The sequence below is a fragment of the Ovis canadensis genome, chromosome 13 (genome assembly GCF_042477335.2).
Source record: "Ovis canadensis isolate MfBH-ARS-UI-01 breed Bighorn chromosome 13, ARS-UI_OviCan_v2, whole genome shotgun sequence".
Taxonomy (NCBI): domain Eukaryota; kingdom Metazoa; phylum Chordata; class Mammalia; order Artiodactyla; family Bovidae; genus Ovis; species Ovis canadensis.
In genome coordinates, this window is record NC_091257.1 from 57650961 (window position 1) to 57673934 (window position 22974).

The window sequence follows — 22974 nt, forward strand, 5'->3', positions numbered from 1 at the left end:
AGTGAAGGGAAGCGTGGAGAAGAGGGCTTCTGTTGTCACTTCAACCCCACAGATAATATTTGTTTGTGGGTTTAAGTCACTGCAAGGTCACAGTCTGAGGGAAGAGGCAAATATAGACGTGTGAAGCCTGGTCAGGGAGTCTGAACTGGGAGCAGCTTTAAAACTGTGTTTCAGGGAGCCCAGCCTGGTGCTCTGTGATGACCTAGAAGGGTGCGATGCAGGGAGGGGAGAGAAGTACAAGAAGGAAGGGATACATATATATATTTCTGTCTTTCTTCTAAGCAGAGTCCTCTCCTTCCTTCAAATTCATTTTGTTCCTCTCATTCTACCAATCAGCACCCTCCCTTTGCTCATCCCTTGAGGCTACCCTTCAGTGTCTCCCTCCAGAACAGACACTCTGAGAGCCTGAACTTGGACTCGTCTCTGCATTCCCAGCTTGGCACTGAGGCTGGAAAATCCAGCTCTAGTTCAGCATCTGTTGGATATACATATATATATATAATTATGATTGATTTGCATTGTTGTTCTGTAGAAACCAACACAAAATTGTAAAGCAATTTTCCCCCAATTAAAAAATAAATTAGAAACACTTTTTCTCAATAAACTAAACATAACTGAGTCCTATGTCAGATCCTATAGCTCCACTTTGCCACAGTTTAAACTCAACTAAGTCCCCTTCAATTTGTTAAAACTGGGCGGGCATTTACCTACACACTTACACAGCACTCACTGCCAGAGGGCTGAAGAGGCCCATTTTGCAAAAGAAAACCACGTGAAATCACTATTTAACTTTTGGCACGACAAGCCCCTTCCCCTTGGTCCATGGCCTCCATCTCTCAGTAGAATACTGCCACCTGGCGTCTCCTCAACAAATGGACACCAAGCACGTTCCCAGAAGTGTGAATTCAGAAGTAATGGAACAATAAGGTTAAAGACGAACCACTTTATTACAATTGAAAAATATATCAGAAACCAGCCCATGCAGATGCAGAAATGCGTATGCATGTACTAAATTCCTCTGGAGATACAAACGAGTGTTAACTGTGGTTGCCTCCAGGAAGGGAAACAGCGTGTCTCAAAACACTATCACTGTATGTTTTATTTTGTATGTTTTCAATTTTGCGACATCACGATATATTGCTAATTGAAAACATTAAGTAAAAAGTTCAAAAAGAAAAAAAAATGTTTATTAAATTTCGGTATGTTGGGACTTACATGGTGGTCCAGTGGCTAAGACTGTGGGACCCCAAAGCAGGGGCCTGGCTTCCTTCCCTGGCTGGGGAACATGCCACGACTAAGAGTGCGCATGCCGGAACTAAAGATCCCATGGCCGCAACTAGAGCCTGCGCAGGCAAACAAATCAGGTTTTTAAAAAGACTGAAAATTGAGATAATTAATCAGAAAGACAAAAAACAGAATACACCACAAAAAGCAGACAGAAAAAAATAAGCTGAGGGAAATTTAAAAATATAAAACAAAGAGTCATGGTCTGAAATCTCATGTGGCAGAAGGGGTGATGGATCGCCTCCAGAGTCTCTTTTAGGAGGGCACTAATGCCATCTACCTTCCAGAGGCCTCCCTCCTGACACCATCATTTCAAGGCTAGGACATGAATCTATGAACTTGGGGAGATGCACACATTCAGACCATTCAGTTCAGTTCAGACACTCAGTCGTGTCCCTGTCCATCACCAACTCCCAGAGTTTACTCAGACTCATTTCCACCGAGTCAGTGATGCCATCCAAACATCTCATCCTCTGTCGTCCCCTTCTCCTCCTGCCTTCAATATTTCCCAGCAGCAGGGTTTTTTCAAATGAGTCAGTTCTTCAGATCAGGTGGCCAAAGTATTGGAGTTTCAGCTTCAGCCTCAGTCCTTCCAATGAATATTCAGGACTGATTTCCTTCAAAATGGACTGGTTGGATCTCCTGGCTGTCCAAGGGACTCTCAAGCATCTTCTCCAACACCACAGTTCAAAAGCATCAATTCTTTGGCGTTCAGCATTCAGACCATAGCCTTTTACTAAGGAAAGACCTGGGAGAAGAGCTTTCCAAGCAGTAAACAGCATATACAAAGCCCATGTCAGTAAAACAGATTAATGCTAGAAATCCTATGAAACATGGTGAAAATTTTGTGAGTTTGACAGAAGCAAGGCCATCACAGTTCCACGATCAACGATTTCAAAATATTAAAATAAATGTAAATTAAAACTGGACTGCCCTGGTGGCGCAGTGGATAAGAACCTGCCCTCCAATGCAGGGGACACCAGTTGGATCCCTGGTCTGAGATTTCACACACCCTGGGGCAACTAGGCCTGAGAGTCTCAACTACTGAAGCCGGAGCGCCTAGAGCCTGTGCTCTAGAACAAGAGAAACGATTGCTATGAAAAACCCGAGAACCACAGCAAAGAGCAGCGCCCACTGACCACAACTAGAGAAAGCCCACACACAGCAAAGAAGACCCAGCACAGCCAAAAATAAATAAATAAAATATATACTTTTAATGCTTTCTGAAAAACTGCATGGTTGTGAAAGTGAAAGTCGCTCAGTCGTACCCGACTCTTTGCAACCCCATGGACTATACAGTCCATGGAATTCTCCAGGCCAGAATACTGGAATGGGTAGCCTTTCCCTTCTCTAGGGGATCTTCCCAACCCAGGGATCGAACCCAATGAGGGTCTCCCTCATTGCAGGCAGATTTGTATGGTTGTAGTGAGAAAGAATGGTGTACAACTGGACTGCAAAGATCCAAAGGTTTGAAAGAACTCCGGTAGTGAAAAGACAGGGAAACCCATGCTCCCATATACTACCGTGGGCAGGCCAATTAGTTCAATGTGTAATGAGTAATTCAGACATGCGTCAGTGCTAAGTTCCTTCAGTCGTGTCCGACTCTTTGAGACGCTATGGACCATAGCCCGCCAGGCTCCTCTGTCTATGAGATTCTCCAGGCAAGAATACTGGAGTGGGTTGCCATGCCCTCCTCCAGGGGATCTTCCCGACCCAGGGAGTGAACCCATATCTCTTAGTCTCCTGCATTGGCAAGCAGGTTCTTTATCACTAGCACCACCTGGGAAGCCCAATTTAGCCATATGGATCCAATATTTTAAAAAGGCAAAAGACACATCCTCTACCATTATAATTTCTCTTCTGGGCATTTCCCCCACAGATACACCCACACATGTGCACAGAGATAGTCCTTGGGATCCTGTAGCATTAAAAACGACAGCAAACTCACGGAACAAGGGACGGTGCTGATTAAGTGTTGCCTGAACAATCCAGATCTCCTGGCTTGGCCTGTGTTGGGTGGCTGAGACAGTGAATAATATTTTCCGACCTGAGAAGGAACCATGAGACTGAAAGAGAAAGCAGCAATTTTATAGACCAACAACGAAGTTATTGTGGGTGACATACACAGGCATTCAAAGCTGCACTCTTTGCTGCCGAATGGGTACAGGGGAACTGAAAGGGACCAAAGCTAAAAATAGAATCTGACTGTGGGGAGTAGTGGTGTTACTGATGCCAACCAGAGGTTCTTTCTCCCCTGAGGAGGAGGGTCTCAGTGACCTTTAACCATCTACACAAAAGGCACTCTTCAGTGTTCACAGCAGTTGAAGGCCTGGCAAAACGTTGATGGGAACTTACCTGGCTGGTGTTTATTCCTTGTGAGCGGGCTAAAGTTCAGTCACCCAGAACAGGGAAGCAGTAGCACTGTGAGCCCAAGGTGGAGCTGATCAAACAGAGTCGGTGTTCAGCCACACAACCTGGTAAATGAAGCCAGTGTCCCACCAGGTGCTGGCAGTGAGCAAACGCGGGCCCCTGCCCAGGCCTGGTCTTAGTACTTTTGTCCCTACATCCCACCTGTCAGCACCCACTCACTTTCAACTGCCCATGTCTCAACAACAAACTCAGGAAGACCCCGGGATTCAGGAACCACCAAGGTTCTCCCAGGACCAGGTCCACAAGGGGCGCACTGACACCCCATTGGCCCAGTGCCGTCTGTCTCGTGCACATCCACAGTAAGAGATGCTGGAAGGCCGGCCGCACTGTGGCCAGGAGAGGAGATGGGCCGAGGGGACACGTGGGCAGCCCTGGCTAGCAGGACCTTGAGGAAACGGCTACGTGAACGACAGCCCTGCCCAGGAGCAAGGAACCCGGGCCGCTTCCAGGAATAGACAAGAACATGGGGGTCAGGAATAGGAGAGCCTTGGTGACACTGCCTGGCCTGTCGTAATGGCATTTTCTACTGTGAATTACCTTAAGGGAAAAGAGGGACTTTAGATGTCGTGGGGGGAACCCGAGAAAAATCAAAACTTCCACAGCTGGTCAGGGTTGTGAGACTGCAGGGCTGACTCCGGCCAGGCACGACGCAAGCCTGTTCCGCCGTGCTGCGAAGGACAGCCAGGAGCTGGAGCCACACAACCGAGACCCCGCCACCCACGACTACACCAGCCCGGACCACGGCGCCTGCGCACTAAACCACCCCGCCCCGCCCCCCGCCTCGCCCCCCGCCTCGCCCCCCGCCTCGCCCCCCGCCTCGCCCCCCGCCTCGCCCCCCGCCTCGCCCCCCGCCTCGCCCCCCGCCTCCACTCTGCGCCTGCGCACTGGGCCGCCCCGCCCCCCGCCGCTACGCTGCGCCTGCGCACTGGGCTGACGCGGGGCACACGTGGGCGGGGCCGAGGCACCCGGGTCCACTGCCCGCGGACCCGGGGGGTGGAGGCCACGCTGACACCGGTGGGGCAGGACCGCGGGGAAGCGGCCTCGGAGGCCTGCGAACTCCCCGAGGACCGGCACTCCGCTCTGCGGGTGGGGCACAGGGCGCTGAAGGGTAAGCGGCGGGTTCCGCCGGCCCCGGGGTGCGGATGCCAGTGCGCGCCCCCCCCCAACCGGGCACTGTGCCCTTCGCCCCGGGGGACGGGGCCGATCGGGGGCCTCCTGGGCGCAGACCCGGAGCCCGGCAACTCCCTTCTCCTGGCGGCAGCGCCTGGAGGTGGCCTCAGGGTCCCTGGCACCCCGGGCTCCGCTGATGTCTGGGGGGTGCAAGTCTGTGTTCTGGCACGGGGGTGGACAAGACCGTCCGCGTGTCCACCCTGGGGAGCCCGGAGCCTGCCGCCTCATTCATTAAGCCGGCGTCGCCGACCCGCTCCGAGGCCGGGCGCAGAAGACCGGACAGGGGCCTGATCAGCAGGGGAGGAAAGCCTGTTGACACCTACCAGGAGGATTCGTGTTTGGTTATGCGATTTAATTTTTTGATAGGTTTTCAGTATCTGCGGCAGTCATTTGCGCACACGGTCCTTTGGGGGACTTTACCCTTGAAGAAACTGGCCTACAGATCTAAACTGGATAGAGCTCGTATTTCGCGAGCCGACCTGCCTGTCCCCAGCTCCTAGAAAGCTTGCCCAGGGGATGGGGTGGGACATCACTGCCGCTGCTCCACGCCGAAACTCTCCTCTCTGACCCAGGACAGGAGATGCAGCCCCACCCTACTCCCGTAGCCAACTGGGAGCCGGGTTAGCTCAGCCAAACTCTCTTTGCCTTTGTGCAGTTAGATCCTGCCGCACCACCAGCGAGTCCTCATTCCCCACCGCCTTGCCTTAACAGCTGTTGTTCTAGACTCTCCTTTAAATAGTAAAACTGAATGAAAGTTATTTTCTTTGGTGATCCTCTGAGGTGTTGGTAGTGTCACTGAAATGTGACCCGCCCCTCCTGCTGCTGTCTTAGCTCTGGACAAACCCCTTACCCCAACGAATGAAACTGGCTTTTAGGCTCGGGCCTCAGGGACATGGCTATTCCTGGCTCAGCTCCCCTCAGAGTTATTTTCTGTTTGACCTCTGTTTATACCACCCTGAACTTGGTGTGTAACTTGAATGATTGTGCTCAGTCATGTCTGACCCTTTGTGACCCCATGGTCTGCAGCCCACCAGGATCCTCTGTCCATGGGGTTTTTCCAGGAAAGAACACTGAAGTAGGTTGCCATTTCCTCCTCCAGAGGATCTTCCCCACCCAGAGATCATCGAACCCCATCTCCTGCATTGACAGGTGGATTCTTTACCACTGAGCCACCTGGGAGGCCCCCTGTAACTTTAATGATTGTGTGTATGTAATTTCAAGTGTTTTCTGGTTGTCTGAAGTAGTCTTATATTCACAGGGACAGGAAAGTGATGAATGAAGCACGTTTGATTTGGATTCAGAAGCCTGAAACTCCTCGGCTTTGCCGTGTGCCAACCGTGTGATCCCAGGCAAGTCCGTTTACAGACTTTTCTGGGCATTGGTCATGTTGTATGAAAGTCAGTCATCATGTGGTATATAGGTGCCTGCAGGGTGGGCTCTGGTGACAGAATATATTCATAGTGTGTTTAAAGTGGTGTTTTTTAAATGGATAGACAAATTAAGAGCAGCCTTTGCCTCAAAATGTAATATTCTACCTGTTAATCTGATTATGTATATTATGGCTCTCAGGCTAACATAGGACATGATGAAATTTGCTCATAAACAATAAAGCAGTAAAATCAGCTCATAAACAATAAAACAGCTCAGTAAATTAATGATCCCTAGGACATGCTCTCTGCACACAGAGAAAAACAATAATTTCTGGACCTAGCCTGACCGTGTAGGGAAAAGAAAGCTCCCCTGCCCAACCTGAAGGAGGAACTGATGATGGAAGCATCACATCTACTTACGAAAGATCAGGAAGTTCTCCGCCTTCCCACTTTTCCTTTGATTAGAAAACTGTAGCCCAGTGAGTTCTCAGGGCTTTGCATTTCTCACCCACCCGCTTATAAGCTTCACAAATTGCATTCTAATAAGTCCCTTTTTATCTTTAAAATTAAAAAAAAAACTGATTATGTAAAAGGATTCTATGAAACACTTTCAGAGTTGTAAGATGTTAGTTTTGCTTTTGTGTCCTTGCTAACCATCCTTGGAAATAGCTGCTGTAGAGCTTTCTCTATAAGTACTTTTTTTCAGAGATCACTTAGCCATAGGAAACTTTGGGTTACTGTAAAAGGGCCTGTTCCTGAGGGGAGCTGGCTGCCCGGGGATGGCTGCTCAAGCACCAACCGCAAACCTGGCATCTCTCACAAGGCTCAGTTCTGTGTCCAACTGAAGTCCTGCCATCATTTCAAACTCCACCTGTGGAAAACCTGGTCACTGCCATCTCCTGCCCAAACATTCCCATCTCAGATGGCTATCACCTGGGTCCTGAAGCATCCTCCACGCCTCCCAGCGAATTGCTGCATCATCAGCTAACCTTCACCCGCAGGTGCTGGCTGAGCAGCTGCTGGTTTCTGGCCTTGTGTGATCGGGAAATCAGGATGAGTGAGCTGGTCCCTGCTTGCAGAGAGGCCCCTTCTCACCAGAGGGCAGGGATGCACAAAAGAACCGCAGCTTGCTGGAGAGTAGGAGGGGAGAGCACCGAGGAGCCGAGAACCCAGCTGCAGAAGCTCAGGGAGGGCGTGTGCTGTCTCCCCTCCATCCCCAGGCCTCCTGGCAGCCCCCCCCAAACAGGGGCACAGGAGTCCCTAAGGTTTGGGCCATGCTCCAGGGGCCACAGGCATCCAGGTGTGGCTGAAGGACTAGATCCCCTACTGTTCTGTCTGTCCTCCCCCAGACAGCCTGGGGGTGTCATGAGTCCACCCACAACTGCCCCTGCTGTCCAGGCCTGGCCTCCCGCCCCCTCCCTGGCAAGTGCAGTCATGCTGTTCTCCAGCCCTCCTCCCCCACTGTCTTTTGTATCCTGAGCACTGAGCCGCATCACTTACAGGTGCGACCAGCTCCCCGACGAGGGGCTTGCCCACAGCCACGTATCCTGCTTCCCACCCAGCCAACACTGCTGTCTTCTCTCCCCTGGGGTGTCCACTCCACCTCCCACAACCGGCAGTGAAGGTGGACAGATGGTGGACTCCCTGAGGACAGGGGGAGCCCAGACAACCAGGCACCTCCCTTCTCATCCTCTGAGCCTCTGGTTCCCGCCTGGTGCCTCCATTGAGCAAAGGCCTCCATTTTGAGGTGTGCTGAACCAAAAATAGTAGGGCCAAATCAATTTATTTTGTGAAGGGCTTTGAAAGCACATGGCGTGATTTCCTTCTCGGCAGGAACATGCGTGTGAATGAAAGGAGGTATCTGCTATGAAACGCCCAGAACGAGCTGTTTCTCTGATCTTGTATGGCTCTGCAGTCCCCAGGGGACCAGAGTTTAAGTCCCAGAGTTTAAGAGTGAAAGTAAATTATCTACGTGGGAGGAAAAGTGAGACTGGGGAGAATGAACTGGATATATGTCTGTTCCCTATATGAAAGGTCCAGGGACACCGTGTACACTTGGCTTTTAAAACAGAACCAAGTCTAGAGCCGTCTGCCTGGACCAGCCCCTGGAGGGCACCATGGGGCTGGGGCCTGTGGCCCTGGTCAGCACCAGCAGGACCAATGGTTTTGGACAGGTTGTCTAGTCTCTACACATCTCAGTTCCTCTTCTGTTCCATGGGGATTCCACCTTCCAGAATCATTCTGAGAAGCAAATGAAGCTTCTGATTCCACAGGAAAAATGCAGATCTGTGGGGCGGTTGGGGGGGATTAATATTTATTGATTATTATTTATTTGGCTGCATCAAGTCTTAGTTGCAGCATGTGGGATCTAGTCCCCTGACCAGGGATTGAACCTGGGCCCCCCACATTGGGAGCACGGAGTCTTAGCCACTGGACCACAAGGGAAGTCCCTGTGGAAAGAATTGTGGTTGAACAGATTTTGTCCCTGAACACAGGAATTTCCCACTGGCCCTGGAACCTCACAGCCTAGCGTGTTTTTCCTGCTCCTCTCCCTCCCACCAGCTGCTCTAGTACCATCTTCCACACACGAGGAAATGAGAAAAATACCAAACAATGGGAACCTGAGGATGACGAAGGTGGCGTACCCGCTGGGGCTGTTCGTGTGCCTGTTCATCTACGTCGCCTACATCAAGTGGCACTGGGCCTCCGCCACCCAGGCCTTTCTCGGCATCCCCGAGGCGGCCACGGGGGCCCGGAGGGGCCAGCAGGCCCACAGTCTGCCAGGGGCAGCCACCCATGGACCTGAGGTCTCCTATGGCATCATGTTTGACGCCGGCAGCACCGGCACCCGTGTGCACGTCTTCCAGTTCAGCCGGCAGCCTGGAGGTACTGAGCAGAAAGCCCCGACCACACCCCCTGCCCTCCATCTCACCGCAGAGCACGGCCCTCGGGGTGGACAGGACTTCCTGCCCGGGACTCCCCGGGGAGCTTGTCGACAGGGCTGGTTCTCAGGAGCCCCAATGTCCTCACTCGCACTGGTGTCTGGTGACCAGCTAAGGGCAGCTGAGATCTCAGAGGGTATGGGTGTCCTGTCCCCTCCCAGCATCTCCGGTGGGTTGGGTGGCTGGGACCATGACTTAAGGCCAGAAGTCACATGGGATGAGTTCAAGGCAGCTGGTAGCCCCAGGTTCAGGCCAGTGGGAGCCATGAGTTCAGGAAAGTCAGGTACATGAGCAAAGACACGGAGCTGCCCACTGGGGACAGGCAGCTACAGGGTGCCCGATGGCCATGGACCCAGTGAAGGGGGAACTGTGGCCGTCGCCCGTGGGCCTGCTTCCCAGCTCGGGGCTGGGGAGGGATGAGGGTGGAGCTGGGTGTCTTCACCCCTTGGCTTCTCCCATGGGGAGACCCCCAGTGTTGCCCAGTTCCCCCCCACCCCTTGGGGAGTCAGTCCCCACATCTGGGGGTCCCTCTTCTCTGCTTCTATGCTGACCTTTCTGCGTGTTTAGCTGAGCTGGAGGCACTGGGCGCCTTCAGGAGGCCCCTCCAAGGCTCCTGTGACACATTTTTCCACTTTTCATCTGCTTTAGTTTTAAACTTGTTAACAATAGTTAAATGTTTATATGCTGGACTTTGCCTACCTCCAGAATTGATTTGAAGCTAAGTTTAAGGCAACACATGTTAACAGATAACCCTTTAGTAGCCATGTTCCAGTGTAGTTTCTTTGGAGAGATGTCCTTACAAAAAGTTTGTCCCTGACCTTTCCTCGTGTCTGTATTTTGACAACATTGCTCTGCCTCATCATGCCTGGGAATACTCTCCCCTGATGTAAGCACGTGAGCCCAGGCCCCAAATAATTTAAGACACTGAATCTTTTAAAAAGAAGAATGAAATATTCTTTAGAACCTGTAATGTGTCCAAGCTAGAATCAAGAAAATTATTTTACATTTCTAGTTTAAAATCATTTGCCCTGCTCCTCTGCTTGTTGAATCAGCAAGAATTAACTGTGTTAAACTTTAACCACTTTAAGTGGATAGGCTTTTGTATGTAAATTATATGTCAGAAAAGTTGATTTGGGGGATTCCCTGGCTGTCCACTGGTTAAGCATGCACTGGCCTCCATGCTTCCAATGCAGGGGACAGGGGTTCAATCCCTGGTTGTGGAACTAAGATCCCTCATGCCTCATAATGTGGCCTAAGTAAATAAATAAGGTTCATTTCTTTTTAAGAGGAAAAGCTCTAGCCGAAACATTAACAGTATAGTATTATAGTATAGTAAGCATTATAGTATTCCTCGTTTACCCAGACTAAAGAGGCAGAGTTTAGATAAGAAATAGCGAAGGTCTGTTTTCAGATGTCTGCCTCATAAGTGTGGCTCATCATAGTTGTAGAGATTCCTGTATTTGTGTTTATATTCACACTTGTATTTTGTATAAAATATGATTTTCCTTAGAAACTCCCACCTTGACCCATGAAACCTTCAAAGCACTGAAGCCAGGTCTTTCTGCTTATGCTGATGACGTTGAAAAGGTAACAGTTTTCTCTCATGTCTCTTTGCTCATCAAGTTTGTCTTCTGTAGCCTTATCAAAGTGACTCCCTTCCTCTCAGATGCAGTGTGGTCCTCCCAGGGCAGCATCTCTGCAGTGCTGACCTGGGATGCTCCACAGCCTAGGGGGTCTATGGAGGACACTGGTACCCATGGGAGGGCCCCCCATATATACACCACACCATATACATCGCACATGTGTACACAACCACATATATATCACACATACCATATACACACACAATGACACCACACGTACCTCACACCATATATACAGCCACACACACCATACACATACACACAACCACACAGCACCCCACAGGTGTATTTACACAGACATATACACACATACACACACACACAACCATACACTACCCCACACGTGTATACACACACCGCATGTATACATACATGCACACAACAACACCATACAGACACATCATATATACAGCCACACACACCATACATATATACATATACACGCAACCACACACCACCCCACACGTGTATATATACAGACACACACACACTCAGTCACTCACTCACTCACTCACGGGCCCTGGCCCAGTGTGTGGCACTCAGCATACCGGCAAGTGCAGGTGAATCTTTGGTGTTGCTCTTGGTGGGTTTTAGGGCCATAAGGGACCCTAGAGTTCTCTCACGGTGTGCCGAGGCCTTGCAGCTCACCTGACACTGCCCGAGGTGGCCGGGCTGCGCATGTAGAACCCTGGTCCGCCCCGCTGCCGCAGGTCCACCCCATGCCCCCGCCAGCACCACTTGAGTCACTGTTCCTGCCAATTTGTAAAATCAGGAAAAATATACATTTACAGATGTATAAAACCTAAAGGGTGGGGAGCAACGGTGACCACGCTGCGGGTGGACCAACCCTGCTTTACCCACCGTGTCCACAGAGCGCCCCAGGGATCCAGGAGCTACTGGACGTGGCCAAACAGGACATCCCCTTTGACTTCTGGAAGGCCACCCCCTTGGTCCTCAAGGCCACAGCTGGTCTGCGCCTGCTGCCAGGAGAGAAGGCTCAGAAGTTGCTGCGGAAGGTGAGTGCCTCCACTTCCCCCAAGGGCTGGCTGATGATAGCTGAGACCGTGCAGCACCCATCCACGCCTGGGCAGGGCCCTGGAGAGGGTCTCACAGGAAGGAAGCGTGTCGACACGCCCGCAGTGTCACCTCAGGTGGGGGCTTGTGGGTGCATGACGCTTTCTTCCTCGAGATGTTTAAAGCCATTTATGTTTTCTAGAATGAACCTGTTTTATAAAAGGACCAAATTTGTGTGAAAAATAATGTTTGAAGGGCTTCCTTCCATCCAAGGACTTGCTGTGTATCTGAGGCAGTGGGACCTGAATTCTTGACATTTTGGCTCAAGCTGGTCACGCTCGCAGGAAGCAGAGGTCCCTCTCTTGGTCTGATGCTCAGCGGGACAGCTCAGGAGACTGTTGGCCTGTGCCCAGGCGCTACACCTCCTGAAGGTGGCCCTGGAGCCTGTCTTTGACAGGTGCTTGTAGGAGTCTTAACCATCAGGAGTCAGGGAAAGTGTTCTCAGCAAAATGGTCCTGCTCCAAGCTGTTTCTGCACCTGCCAGCTGCTAAATGACGTTGTTGCAGGCCTGTCAAGGTCCCTTTATAGAAACTACCTTCATGTGCTCAAGTCAGATTGTGGGACACAAGCGCAGACATACTGAGGTTTCTGTATATCTATCATGGCTAAAACATGGAGAAGGAGCCAGCTGCTCCCGGCCTCTGCCTCCCCTGTGCCAGGCCATCCCCTGGGTATGTGCCCACCAGTCTGCATGGGGGCCCAGAGCTGGGATCTGCCCCATGGGGCTTCCTGCCCTTCCTGTCCTGTCCTAACGCAGGGCAGTGACCGGGGACTAGGAGTTTAGATTCTTAAGGTTAAAGACGTGTCTCTCTTTACATTTAGGTGAAAGAAGTGTTTGAGGCGTCGCCATTCCTCGTGGGGGACGACTGTGTTTCCATCATGAACGGGACTGACGAGGGTAATTACCGAAAGTGCTGCGAGGCCATCCCTCAAGGCAGGCTGCATGCAGCACTGCCGTCAGGATCTTGCTGGGGGAGCCTTCCCGGGCCAGAGGCACAGACACCAAAGTAACAGCCCTGCCCCACCCACCATCCACAGTCTGGCCATCTCAGAGCCTCCTTCTTGGGGCCAGTGTTAGATTCTCCTGGTGACTAGCTGCCAGCCTGGCACAGATCGCAGTCCTGAAAACAAATCCTCTCTTCTAAGAACATTTAGAGAGAATCCCCAGTTGCTGTGTGAGTACATTGCTGTTGCCTTAATTCCAAGAGCATCGCTTAATAAGGTTCCGTACCAGCCCCGACTCTAAATGTGACCTTAAGAGTTTGTGTGGGTGGAAGGAAAGAACATTTGGTTCTCATCCCTCCCCTTCTGAAAAGAGGCAGTCGATAAAGAGTGGGAGCGCAGGATGGGACGCTTGGCCAAGCATTCCAGCTTGTAGTGTGGTGTCTTCTAGAGCAGGCTGCCAGAAGCCGCTGTTGGCTCGGAGTGATCCCCGTTCCCATAGCCGATCCAGAGGCTGAGAGTAGTGGGGAAGTGGTCTCCTTGTGTCCCTGAAATCCGAAAGTCTCCATGAGCCCCCGGTGCTGTAATTACAGCCTCTCAGGTGATTCAGATGCCCTTTGTGATCCTGTCCTGCAGGTGTTTCCGCGTGGATCACCGTGAACTTCTTAACAGGTGGGTTCCCTTCATCACAGAGCCCACTGTTCACAGACCCTGGTCTTGAGAGCAGGAGCCTCATTTTTGCTCTTGAAAATAACCCCCCAGGGTTTTGCAGTGTTACTGACCCCAGGACAGGGTGGGTCCCGAGTTTGTGGATGCAGGTACTGGGGGTGGTTGTGACCTGTGGCAGCATGATCCTCGTTCCTGAGAAAAGCCCTGAGTTACCCCAGTCAATGTTGAACGTGAGGCAAGTGCTGATCACCTTGTAACTGAAGTCCCACTGGAGAAAGACCAGGGACCAGCAACATAGGTCCTTGGAAACAGAAGTCATTTTTCTCAGATGACTCTGCGGATGTGTGTTTTTGTCCCTCGGTTGTAATTATGGACAAGCCCAGCATGTCTGACACTGGATGAGAGGGAAGTTGCCTGAAGGCTTTGCCACCCGGGAGTGGAGAGCCGTGCCAGTGGGGAGGTCCAGAGCCCAGGTGAAAGCTCAGATGAAGGCCCTGCCAGGCAGCTGCTCTTCATGCCCTCCCCCAAACGTGTGGAGATTTTTAAGTGGCTGCAGCCTCTGTTGTCTTCTTCTTCTTTCCATGGAAGGGGCTAGCTTCTGACCTCCCCCACCCTTTTTTTTTGCTGTTCTGTTTATTAACTGTCATTGCCATGTGGATTTTACTTCCGGTGCTGCAGGCAGCCTGAAGACCCCCGGGAGGGGCAGCGTGGGCATGCTGGACCTAGGCGGGGGGTCGACCCAGATCACCTTCCTCCCAAGACTAGAGGTAACCAGCCCCCACCCCCAAGGCCGCCTGGCCTGTAGGGGAGCCGCAGTCCCCTGGAGGCCCGTGAGCTCAGCTTCCCTCCTGAGGGTCATCACACACAGTGAATTCTGCTTAGTTTGATTTTAACTCTGCCTAGAAAAAAAACCTAGGAATTTGCTCTTTGCTGGGGTGATAAACTATTAGCAGATACTATCTGGAGCCCTTTGGGCAGAGAGCATGGGGTGGGTTCCTCCCTGCCCCCCAAGGGCTTCCAGGGAGGGGCCATCAGTCTGACTCACATGGGACAGAGTCACAGTCCTTTTCAGGATGGACACATTTCCAATTAAGATCACATGGTGTTTTTAAAAATTACTTTCCTCATCTACCACTTTTTAATTTTTGTTTGTTTGTTTGTTTTAATGGAAGAGCCTAAAGTATACTCAGAACTGTTCTGGTTGGGCCATACTTCTCAGAATGGATAAATATTACTCAAAAAGAGGGGAGACACGGGACTTCCCTAGCCATCCAGTGGTTAAGACTTCACGCTTCCACTGCAGGGGACGAGGGTTCCATCCCTGGTGAAGGAGCTGAGATCCCACGTGCCATGCAACACACCCCCGCCCACAACCCCCCCAACAAAGGAGAAATCCAAGTGCTTCATTGCTTGGTCTAAGCTGTTTCATGGCTTGTGATCTGATGAAAATCTAATTGAATACATCTGTGCCTATCCCTGTTCTTTCAAATGAACTGAGGGAGGTGGGGGACAGTTTTCTAGAAAGGCCAGCAGGGAAGGAGCACTAATCCTGTGTTCTTCCCAGGGCACCCTTCAAACCTCGCCACCCAGCTTCCTCACGTCCCTCCAGGTGTTTAACAGGACCTACAGGCTCTACTCCTACAGGTGCGTCCTCAGGATTGAGGGTGGACAGGGGCTCAGCTTACCATTGCAGGCCTCCCCTGGGGAGCGACCAGAGCGCTGTCCACAGACTCAGCCCCCAGACCCTGCCTGGACCCCCTGTGGCCTCCCCCTCCCCCTGTGGCCACCCCCCCTTCCCTTTTCCTCTTAAAATTGAGCTGCAGTATTTCTTCTTTTGTATGTATTCTGTTCTGCTTCGGAAAAGGCTTTTGGGAAAGTGGGGAAGAGCCTGTGGATTGTGCAGGGGTTTTCTGAGTCGTCTTCTTGCCACTGGCACCTTGAGTAGCTTCTTCCCACGAGGCCTGTTCGCACCATAAAGGTGGAAGCCTGCCTGTCACTCTCCACAGTGTCCACAGCTCCTGGTTGAGCTCTGCCGAGGAAGGGTCTTGGCTTGTTGAGCCAAGGAGCTCCTGGGAGAAGCGGGAGGCCGCTGCCCCGCCCAGCCTTGGCCCCCCCGCCACCGCCACCTTGCACACGTCCAGTGGGCATGTCCTCTCCTCACCAGGGCAACTCTCTCCACAGCTACCTGGGGCTTGGCTTGATGTCGGCGAGACTGGCGGTACTGGGAGGCGAGGAGGGGAAGCCTGGTGAGTGGGGTGCAGTGTCCAGAGCCCTTCTGGCCAGCAGGATTTGGGAGCCTCCAAGAGGGTGCCCGTAGACCTTGTTGGGGGCCCCTGAGGACCTCCCCAGTTACTTTTTAAAGAAAGATGGCTAGTGAAGTGATTTCTGAATCACTAAGGGAGAGTGTCTTAGGAACCTAAGAAATAGACACCATCAGCATCAGCTTGTTTATAAGGATTTACCATGGGGCAGCTCCTGAGAACATGCCCTGCGTTCTGCTGCACGGAGGGAACTTGGAATGGGCTTGACCTTCCTCCAGGTGTGGCGTTTGGGAACAAAGCCTGTGTCTGCTTCCAGGCCCTCTCCATGCCGTCCCATCCTGACGCACTTGGCTCAGACAAGCCAGACATTGCCAGCAGGCACTTGAGCTCCTGGAATATTTAGGGAACCGTGCACCCAAGGCAGGCCGGGGCCCTGCTCTGAGGCCACCTCAGCCTGTCCCCCCAGAGGCCTTGGTCAGACGTGCACAAGCTCACACGTGTTCCCCTTGAATCCTCTTCACACACATTCTGCTTCAGCTCCTTTATTTCAGATCCTGCTGTTTAAACTTCTAACAGTGTCCCCTTTGTTGCAAACCAAAACCGTGTCCGTGTCTCACAAACACCTGCAGCCTCGTTCTAGTCTAGAAAACATCCGTTAGTCAGCGGAGGATGGCAGGCACCCACTCACCCGTCTGCACCAGCCTCGGGGTCCTGTCCCTCCTGCACCACCCCCCTTCAGAGCAGCAGGGGAGCCATGTTTCTCCCCAGAGTGTGCTGGCAGCTCCTGCCTTGTGAGCTGTCGTCACTCAGCAGACCACACACCAGACTGAGCAGATGCAGACAACGGTCTTTTCTATCTCCTGCCTTCACAGGCAGTGGCACCCCTGCTGGGGTCCCTGGGGTCCTGTGGGGGCCATTCCGCTGGTGCGGGAGGGCCCAGACCAGAATCAGCCAAGGACAGGGCGTGCTCAGCGGGAGGCCAGCAGGTGTGTCCGCAAGGGCTGGGGCCCTGGAGGCCAGCCACCACCCTTCCTCTGCCGGTCGTGGGCCCATCGGCACAGGCTCCTGGTGAGCAGGCACCCGCAGCGGGTCCTGGCCCCACCCCCTACTCCATCACCTGGAACCTCAAAGCCCCTCCTTGGTGGTGAGCTGGGAGTGGTTCTGCTGGGGTTTCTGCCCCACTGCCACTGACCTGGGTCGCTCCTAGAGGTCCAGCCTCACAGCAGGAAGGAAGCGTGTTCCCTTGACCCTGTGAGCCCCTCAGTGCCGTGGGCTGCCCTCCGTGGGACTCGTCTTGGCTCCACCGCGGCCAGTGCTCTTCACCTCCTCTCTTCTTTCAGCTGAGGATGGACAAGAGCTGGTCAGCCCCTGTCTGTCTGCTGGTTTCAAAGGAGAGTGGACGCATGCTGAAGTGACGTACAGGATTGCAGGACAGGAGGCAGGTATGGCATGGAGGCGGGCGGCTTGGGAGGGTCGATGGCAGGCCCTTACCCCCCAGCACCTGAGAGAAGTGGGGGGCCTGTCCAGCCTCCTTCACAGACTGGCCAATACTTGCCTGTGAGATAAGACTCAGCTCTGGAGCTCCTGCCTCCTGCAGACTCCCTGGACGGGCCTCCCTGTCTGCCGCCAGATGCTTCTCCAGAGGCCAGGTTTCACAGCAGGCCTCCAGTGTGGAAGGGCCTGGACATCCGCCAGCATCTAGCTGACAGCCAGGCCCTGCTGTGAACCATGCCACCCCAGCCCGTGCTCCAGCAAGGACGGGAGAGGGCAAGGAGCCCCTGACCTGTCTCACCCACAGCGCCCCATTGCTCTGTGCTCTGAGTTTCTTCTGAAAAGGTTACTGAGATACTGTGTCCAACCTGGACATGCCACTGATGGGACTGTTTGCACAGACAGCACTTCTGACCTCAAATGTGGGGTATTCCCCTCACCATCCAGCTTTCTGCCTCCAGTGGGTATCCTGTGATTCAGCTCAGTTCTGACACTGACTTACAGAGTCAGGGCAGAGACCCTGAGTCCCACTCCTCAGAGACCCCTTTCAAGTGCTCGGCCCCTGTTCCTCTGACCGACCTGTTACAAATCAGGGGTTCCCACAACCCCATCCTCAAATCCAGTAATTTGCTGGCAGGGAGCACAGAACTCTGGGAAACACATTCCTGTTGCTGGTTCCTTCTAAAGGACACAGCTGGGAAACAAATGGGAGAGAGGCACAAGGCAGGCGTGTGGGGAGGGTGCCTGGAGCCCCCTGCCTAAGGATACTCCCCCCCCCCATACACACATGTCTCCAACCCAGAAGTTCTCTGAGCCCCTTCGTGAAGGCATTTTACGAGGCTTTTTACGAGGCTTCTTGCAGAGGGACTGATCAACTCAGTGGCCGGTGGTGACTGACTCAGTCCCCAGCCCTCTGCCCATGCCCTCCAGGGGGCGCTGAACGTCCCAATTCTTTAACCACCAGCCCCCATCCTGAAGCCCTCAAGGGTCCCACTGGGAGTCACCACATTAGCACAAAATTAGGGCTTATTGAGAATAACAGGACACCCCTCTCACCCTCACCACTCAGGGCCTTAACAAGTCTTTACAAGCTCTGTGTCAGGGACCAAGGACGGAGAGCAAATTCCTATTTTTTATTATCCGGCAATAAACAGGAGGGGACTGGGAGGGGGGGCGGGTCGTGGTTTAAGGACAAGCAGGGAAGGCCTCATAGCACGAAGAGACGAGACGTGACGAACTGGGCAGTGAGCTCCAAGCTGCGGGGGCAGCTCACCAAAGGCCCTGAGCTGGCTGCTGCATTTAAGGAGCAAGGAGGAGGCGGTGTGAGGGTCAGAGCAGGGAGAAGGCAGGGGAATGAGATCCAGAGGGCGAGGGGGAAGCTTCGGGGGCCACGGGGAAGCCGGACAGAGCTGCCGTCAGCCGTGGAGCAGGGCTGGGACGAGATCCCTTGACGGAGCTGCCGTCAACCGTGGAGCAGGGCTGGGACGAGATCGGAAACAGGCCTGGGCACGCGCTGTGGGCCATCTGCGCCCACTAAGCCAGTCTGTGTTGGTCACACTTCTGAGCAAGTGCCACGACCAGTCCCATGCGCTTGGCAAGCTGCCTCTGAGGCCCAGCCCCTCCTCTGTGACAGGAGGAGCTGCAGGCCCCACCCCGGTGGCTGGTGAGATGGGCGAGATGCTGCACACTCGAGCTGAGCCCGGGGCAGGCAGGGCGAGTGTGGGGTGGACCCACGGGGCTGTGTCAGGGCAGCGCCAGGAGCCCAGTGTGAGGCTGCTGGCCTTCCGGCTCAGGGCCACCCTCCGGCCACCTTTGTGCTCACAGTTTTCCCCTTGACCTGGCCACAGTGCGTGGCCCCTGAAAGGTTCCTGGTGAGCACCCCCAGGTCATGGCCACCTTGGGCCATGTGGTCAGAGCCCCCTGACTGCCGAATCTGCTTTCCCTTCGCCCCAGCGGGGAGCCTCTACCAGCTGTGTGCCCGCCGAGTGTCCGAGATCCTCCGAAACAAAGTGCACAGGACAGAGGAAGTGAAGGACGTGGAATTCTATGCCTTTTCCTACTATTACGACCTTGCCACAAACGTGGGCCTCATAGGTAAGGGTGGGGCCAGGTGTGCTATGGGGGGGCCTGGGGTGTGGGACCTTGGGCAGAGGGCCCGCCAGTCACATCAGGGTGGTAGGAGGGCAGGGACCTGTCATGAGTAGAGAGTACTAGGCCCCTCTTTTATAAATAATTCAGTTCTCTGAGCCGCTTAATGCAGGAAGGCTTCCTGGCTGTTGGTTCATTCTCTCACTTGTTGTGATTCTCAGACCCTCAGCTGCTGGCACCCACTCCTCAGACCACCCTTAGGAGCTTATGTGTGTTACCCTGACCCCTTCCAGACCCACGAGTGCCATCAGGGCAGAAGACAGCATTGGGAGTCTGGGACCGGTACTCATCAGACCCACTAAAAAGTCTCAAGAGGGTCATGAGGTCACTTCACTGGGTCAGGACTGGAAACGTCTTTTGATGAGATAGATTAAGGGTGTCAGAATGTTGTCCATGGTGAGGATGAAACATTAGTGTGCATAGAAAATCGCCCTGGAAAGACAGAGGCCATCAGGTTGGCTATGCTGTTGGGTCTTACGTGGACGACGGCCAGCAGGACGAGGCTGGGATGGGGGAAGGTGACCCCTCACCTGGGCCCAGGTCCCTCTCTCTGGGGCATCCTAGCAGCTGCCCTGGCTGCAGGCTCCCCTCAGCTGGAGCCAGGGCACCTCGCCCTTATTCTTCGATGCCCAGACATGCAGCCATCCACCTCTGGACCTCTCCCCCAGTGTGCATGGGCCCCGGGGCCTCAGTGCTGTCTCTGCTCCGCAGCCCTGGTGCCAACGGGGCACTTGGTCTCATCCACAGATGCGGAGAAGGGAGGCAGCCTTGTCGTTGAGGACTTTGAGATAGCGGCCAAGTATGGTGAGTACCCTGGAGGCAGGACACCATCCCTGGCTCAAGGGAGGCCCTGGCCCCGGAATTTCTCTTCAGCTCCTGCCTGTTGCCCAGACAAGCCTTCAGGGGTGTGAGCATGTGAGGGGCCACCGAGCTAGCTGGACCCCAGCCCGCCACACCTTGTGTAACCTGAGCGATGGGGGCGAGGGTTTTAGTCTTGGGGTGTGAGGCATGGACTCCCCTGATTTCACTTTTTCTGACTCTGTTTGGCTAGGATAACCTCAAGCCCCCAAAGTGTCCCAGCAGATTCACAGTTGCCAGGGACCCCTGCACAGCAGAGCCCAGAGAGGAAGACCAAGATCCGATCCCTGGGGTGTGGCTGGGGGCTAGTTGGCCACCCTTCCCTCCTCAATCCCCACCAGCAGATGTGCAGGCCGCTTGTAGCAGTTCTGCCCTGAGTCCCTTTCCCAGTTGTAGGTCCAAGGAGTTAAACTCTGTATTTCTCCATCAAATGACCTCCTTCCCCTCTCCCTGCCCCCAGAAAGGCTTCTTTTCCATCGTTCTCCTCACTTTTGGGTTTGTCTCCTGGACACCAGTGGGAGAAGGCTCTGACCAGAGGCTGTGGGTGGTTTGTCTGTCCTCCTCGTGAAGAGGGGTGGGTTGCTCTCTCTCACCAGCTTTGAAGGCATTTCCAGTCCTCAGGAGGCTGGGGTCCACACCCAGGAGAGGTAGCTGGGGTCATCGGGTGGAGACAGAGCCAGGGTGGGTGGTGGACCCTGGGTTGACCTCAAGTCCCTGCTGGTGCTGGGCTCTGACCAGCAGAGAGGCCCCTGGGCAGCACAGGGCCTGGGGGTGGTGCCCTGCATGGGTGGAGCTGGGCAGCCTGGGCCCATGCCCCCACCCAGGAGCCGTGTGCCCCACAGTGTGCCGGACGGCGGAGACCCGGCCGCCACCCAGCCCCTTCCTGTGCCTGGACCTCACCTACGTCAGCTCGCTGCTCCAGGAGCTTGGCTTCCCAGGGGACAAAGTGCTGAAGGTAGGGACCCTGGGGTGCTCCCTCCCTGCCCCTCAAGAGCACGTGTGTGCCTTCCCCACACATGTGCTCCTCTCCCTACTTGTCTCTTCAAGCTGACCCGGAAGATCGACAATGTGGAGACCAGCTGGGCTCTGGGCGCCACTTTTCATTACATCGACTCCCTGAGCAGACACAAGAGCCCCACCTCGTAGCCACTGAGTTGCTGGCCTTCCCCGCAGAAGCACAGGCTCTGCGAGAGCAGGCCCCTTTAGGCCCCCCGACTTGTGGGATGGGGGCCACGGCACCAGCCGGGACCCTCCTCCCTAGGCCGCATACACCAGCCCCTGGGTGCGCTGGAACGCAGCCCAGGCTTTGGCTCCAGGTGGACGGTGTCCAGACAGGGCAGGGGGCGCAGGCTGAGGCCAGGGCGGCCCCTCGGCCATCCACACTGTCCCATCTCAGGCCTGGGGTGGGTGTGACATGCATCCCATGACAGGAGTCTTGTTTTGTGCTGCTCTCCAGCAGGCGTCCCCCCAAGCCAGTGGGCCTGGTGTCCCCGGGGGTGTGGACTGGGACGTCATCCAGAAGCCGCGTCCTCAGGGGGCTCAGGCTCAGCTGCCAGGTTGGCACTGAGCATGGGATGGGGGCTGGAGGGGATGCCTCTCCATGGCCCACCTGCCTGGGCTCCTCGAGGGGCCTAAATGTGAGTGTGTGCTGCTGTGAAGAGTGTGTGTGTGTCTGTGTGGTGTCAAGCACTCGCACAGAAGCTGTGTCCTGAGCCTTGTGTGTGTGTGTATGTGTATGTCTGAATGTGAGTGTGCGCTGCTGTGAAGAGTGTGTGTGTGTCTATGTGTGACGTCTGTGTGGTGCCAAGCACTTGCGCAGAATCTGTGTCCTGAGCCATGCGTGTGTGCCTATGTGTGTGTGTGTGTGTGTGTGTGAGAGAGAGAGTGACGTCTGTTTGGTGCCGAGTGCTCGCACAGAAGCTGTGTGCTGAGCCCAATGGATGTATCGCTGCCTGAGCCGTTGGCCGCCAAGCAGCGTCCACCCGGCCACAGCCCCGGATCCACCCTCTGGCGGCCGAGCCCTCACAGGGTGCTGGCCGAGCCAGGCACAGGGCTCTGTCAGCCCCAGGCCCACAGCTGCTCCTGTGGTGAATGTACAGTTCTTGAAATAAGCTGAACCTCATGTGTTCCACTTGAAATAAAGGGTTTTCCAGGGTTTCTGCTCCTCTGATTCCTCTTGGTGAGCATCAGCACTGTCCCTCCACCCCCGGCGCCCACATTGGGCACCTGATATTCCCGTTCACCGAAGCTGAAACAAAAACCTGCCCCCATGGGTGATGCATGATGGCAGGATTAAAGTCCTGGCAGTGCCTCTTGGGGAGACAGCAGCAGCAGGACACACAGAGGCCCTACTGGGCACTCCTGGTGTCCCCTGTCCGGGGTGGGCCTGTGGAGGTCAAGGCTTTTCTGGGGTCCAGCAGATCAGAGCTCCCTCTGGACTGTGACATCTGTGGGCTCATCACTTCCAGGGCCAAGTGGTCTGGAGCAGGCACTGACCTCCAGCTACAGTGTGTCTTGTGAGGATCTGGTTTTAATCAAGGACCAGCAGAAGGGGGTCACAGCCCGGACAAAGACAGACCAACCCTCTTAGGGCTGCAGGGGTCCAGGGTGGTGTGACTGCTGCATAAGCCCACATGTCAGGCCTTCAGGGACAGAGCCCTGACCTCTGAGTGGAAACGATCAGGAGAGAGAC

At 54.3% G+C, this 22974-nt stretch overlaps 1 protein-coding gene and 1 long non-coding RNA gene across 4 annotated transcripts; one reads left to right on the forward strand and one right to left on the reverse strand.

Annotated features, from left to right (window-relative positions):
- Positions 1–928: 928 nt before the first annotated feature.
- Positions 929–4494, reverse strand: LOC138416980 (uncharacterized). Of its 2 annotated transcripts, none has more exons than XR_011247925.1 (3): positions 4252–4494; positions 3640–3758; positions 929–3350 (listed from the first exon to the last, which is right to left on the reverse strand). It is a non-coding gene; the product is annotated as an uncharacterized lncRNA (long non-coding RNA). The 2 variants fall into 2 exon arrangements; XR_011247926.1 differs by having other exon boundaries at positions 929–3331; positions 4252–4492.
- Positions 4495–4636: 142 nt separating this feature from the next.
- ENTPD6 (ectonucleoside triphosphate diphosphohydrolase 6) lies at positions 4637–22437 on the forward strand. 2 transcript variants are annotated; one of them, XM_069546526.1, is made up of 15 exons: positions 4637–4822; positions 6143–6233; positions 8817–9140; positions 10707–10783; positions 11712–11855; positions 12736–12811; positions 13492–13527; positions 14203–14291; positions 15089–15168; positions 15706–15770; positions 17126–17227; positions 19230–19370; positions 20136–20228; positions 21125–21237; positions 21330–22437. In XM_069546526.1, exons 3-15 carry the CDS (start codon positions 8849–8851, stop codon positions 21426–21428), a joined length of 1407 nt encoding a protein of 468 aa, XP_069402627.1. In that variant the 5' UTR covers positions 4637–4822; positions 6143–6233; positions 8817–8848; the 3' UTR covers positions 21429–22437. The 2 variants fall into 2 exon arrangements, with proteins under 2 accessions (XP_069402627.1, XP_069402628.1); XM_069546527.1 differs by having other exon boundaries at positions 20172–20228.
- Positions 22438–22974: the final 537 nt, after the last annotated feature.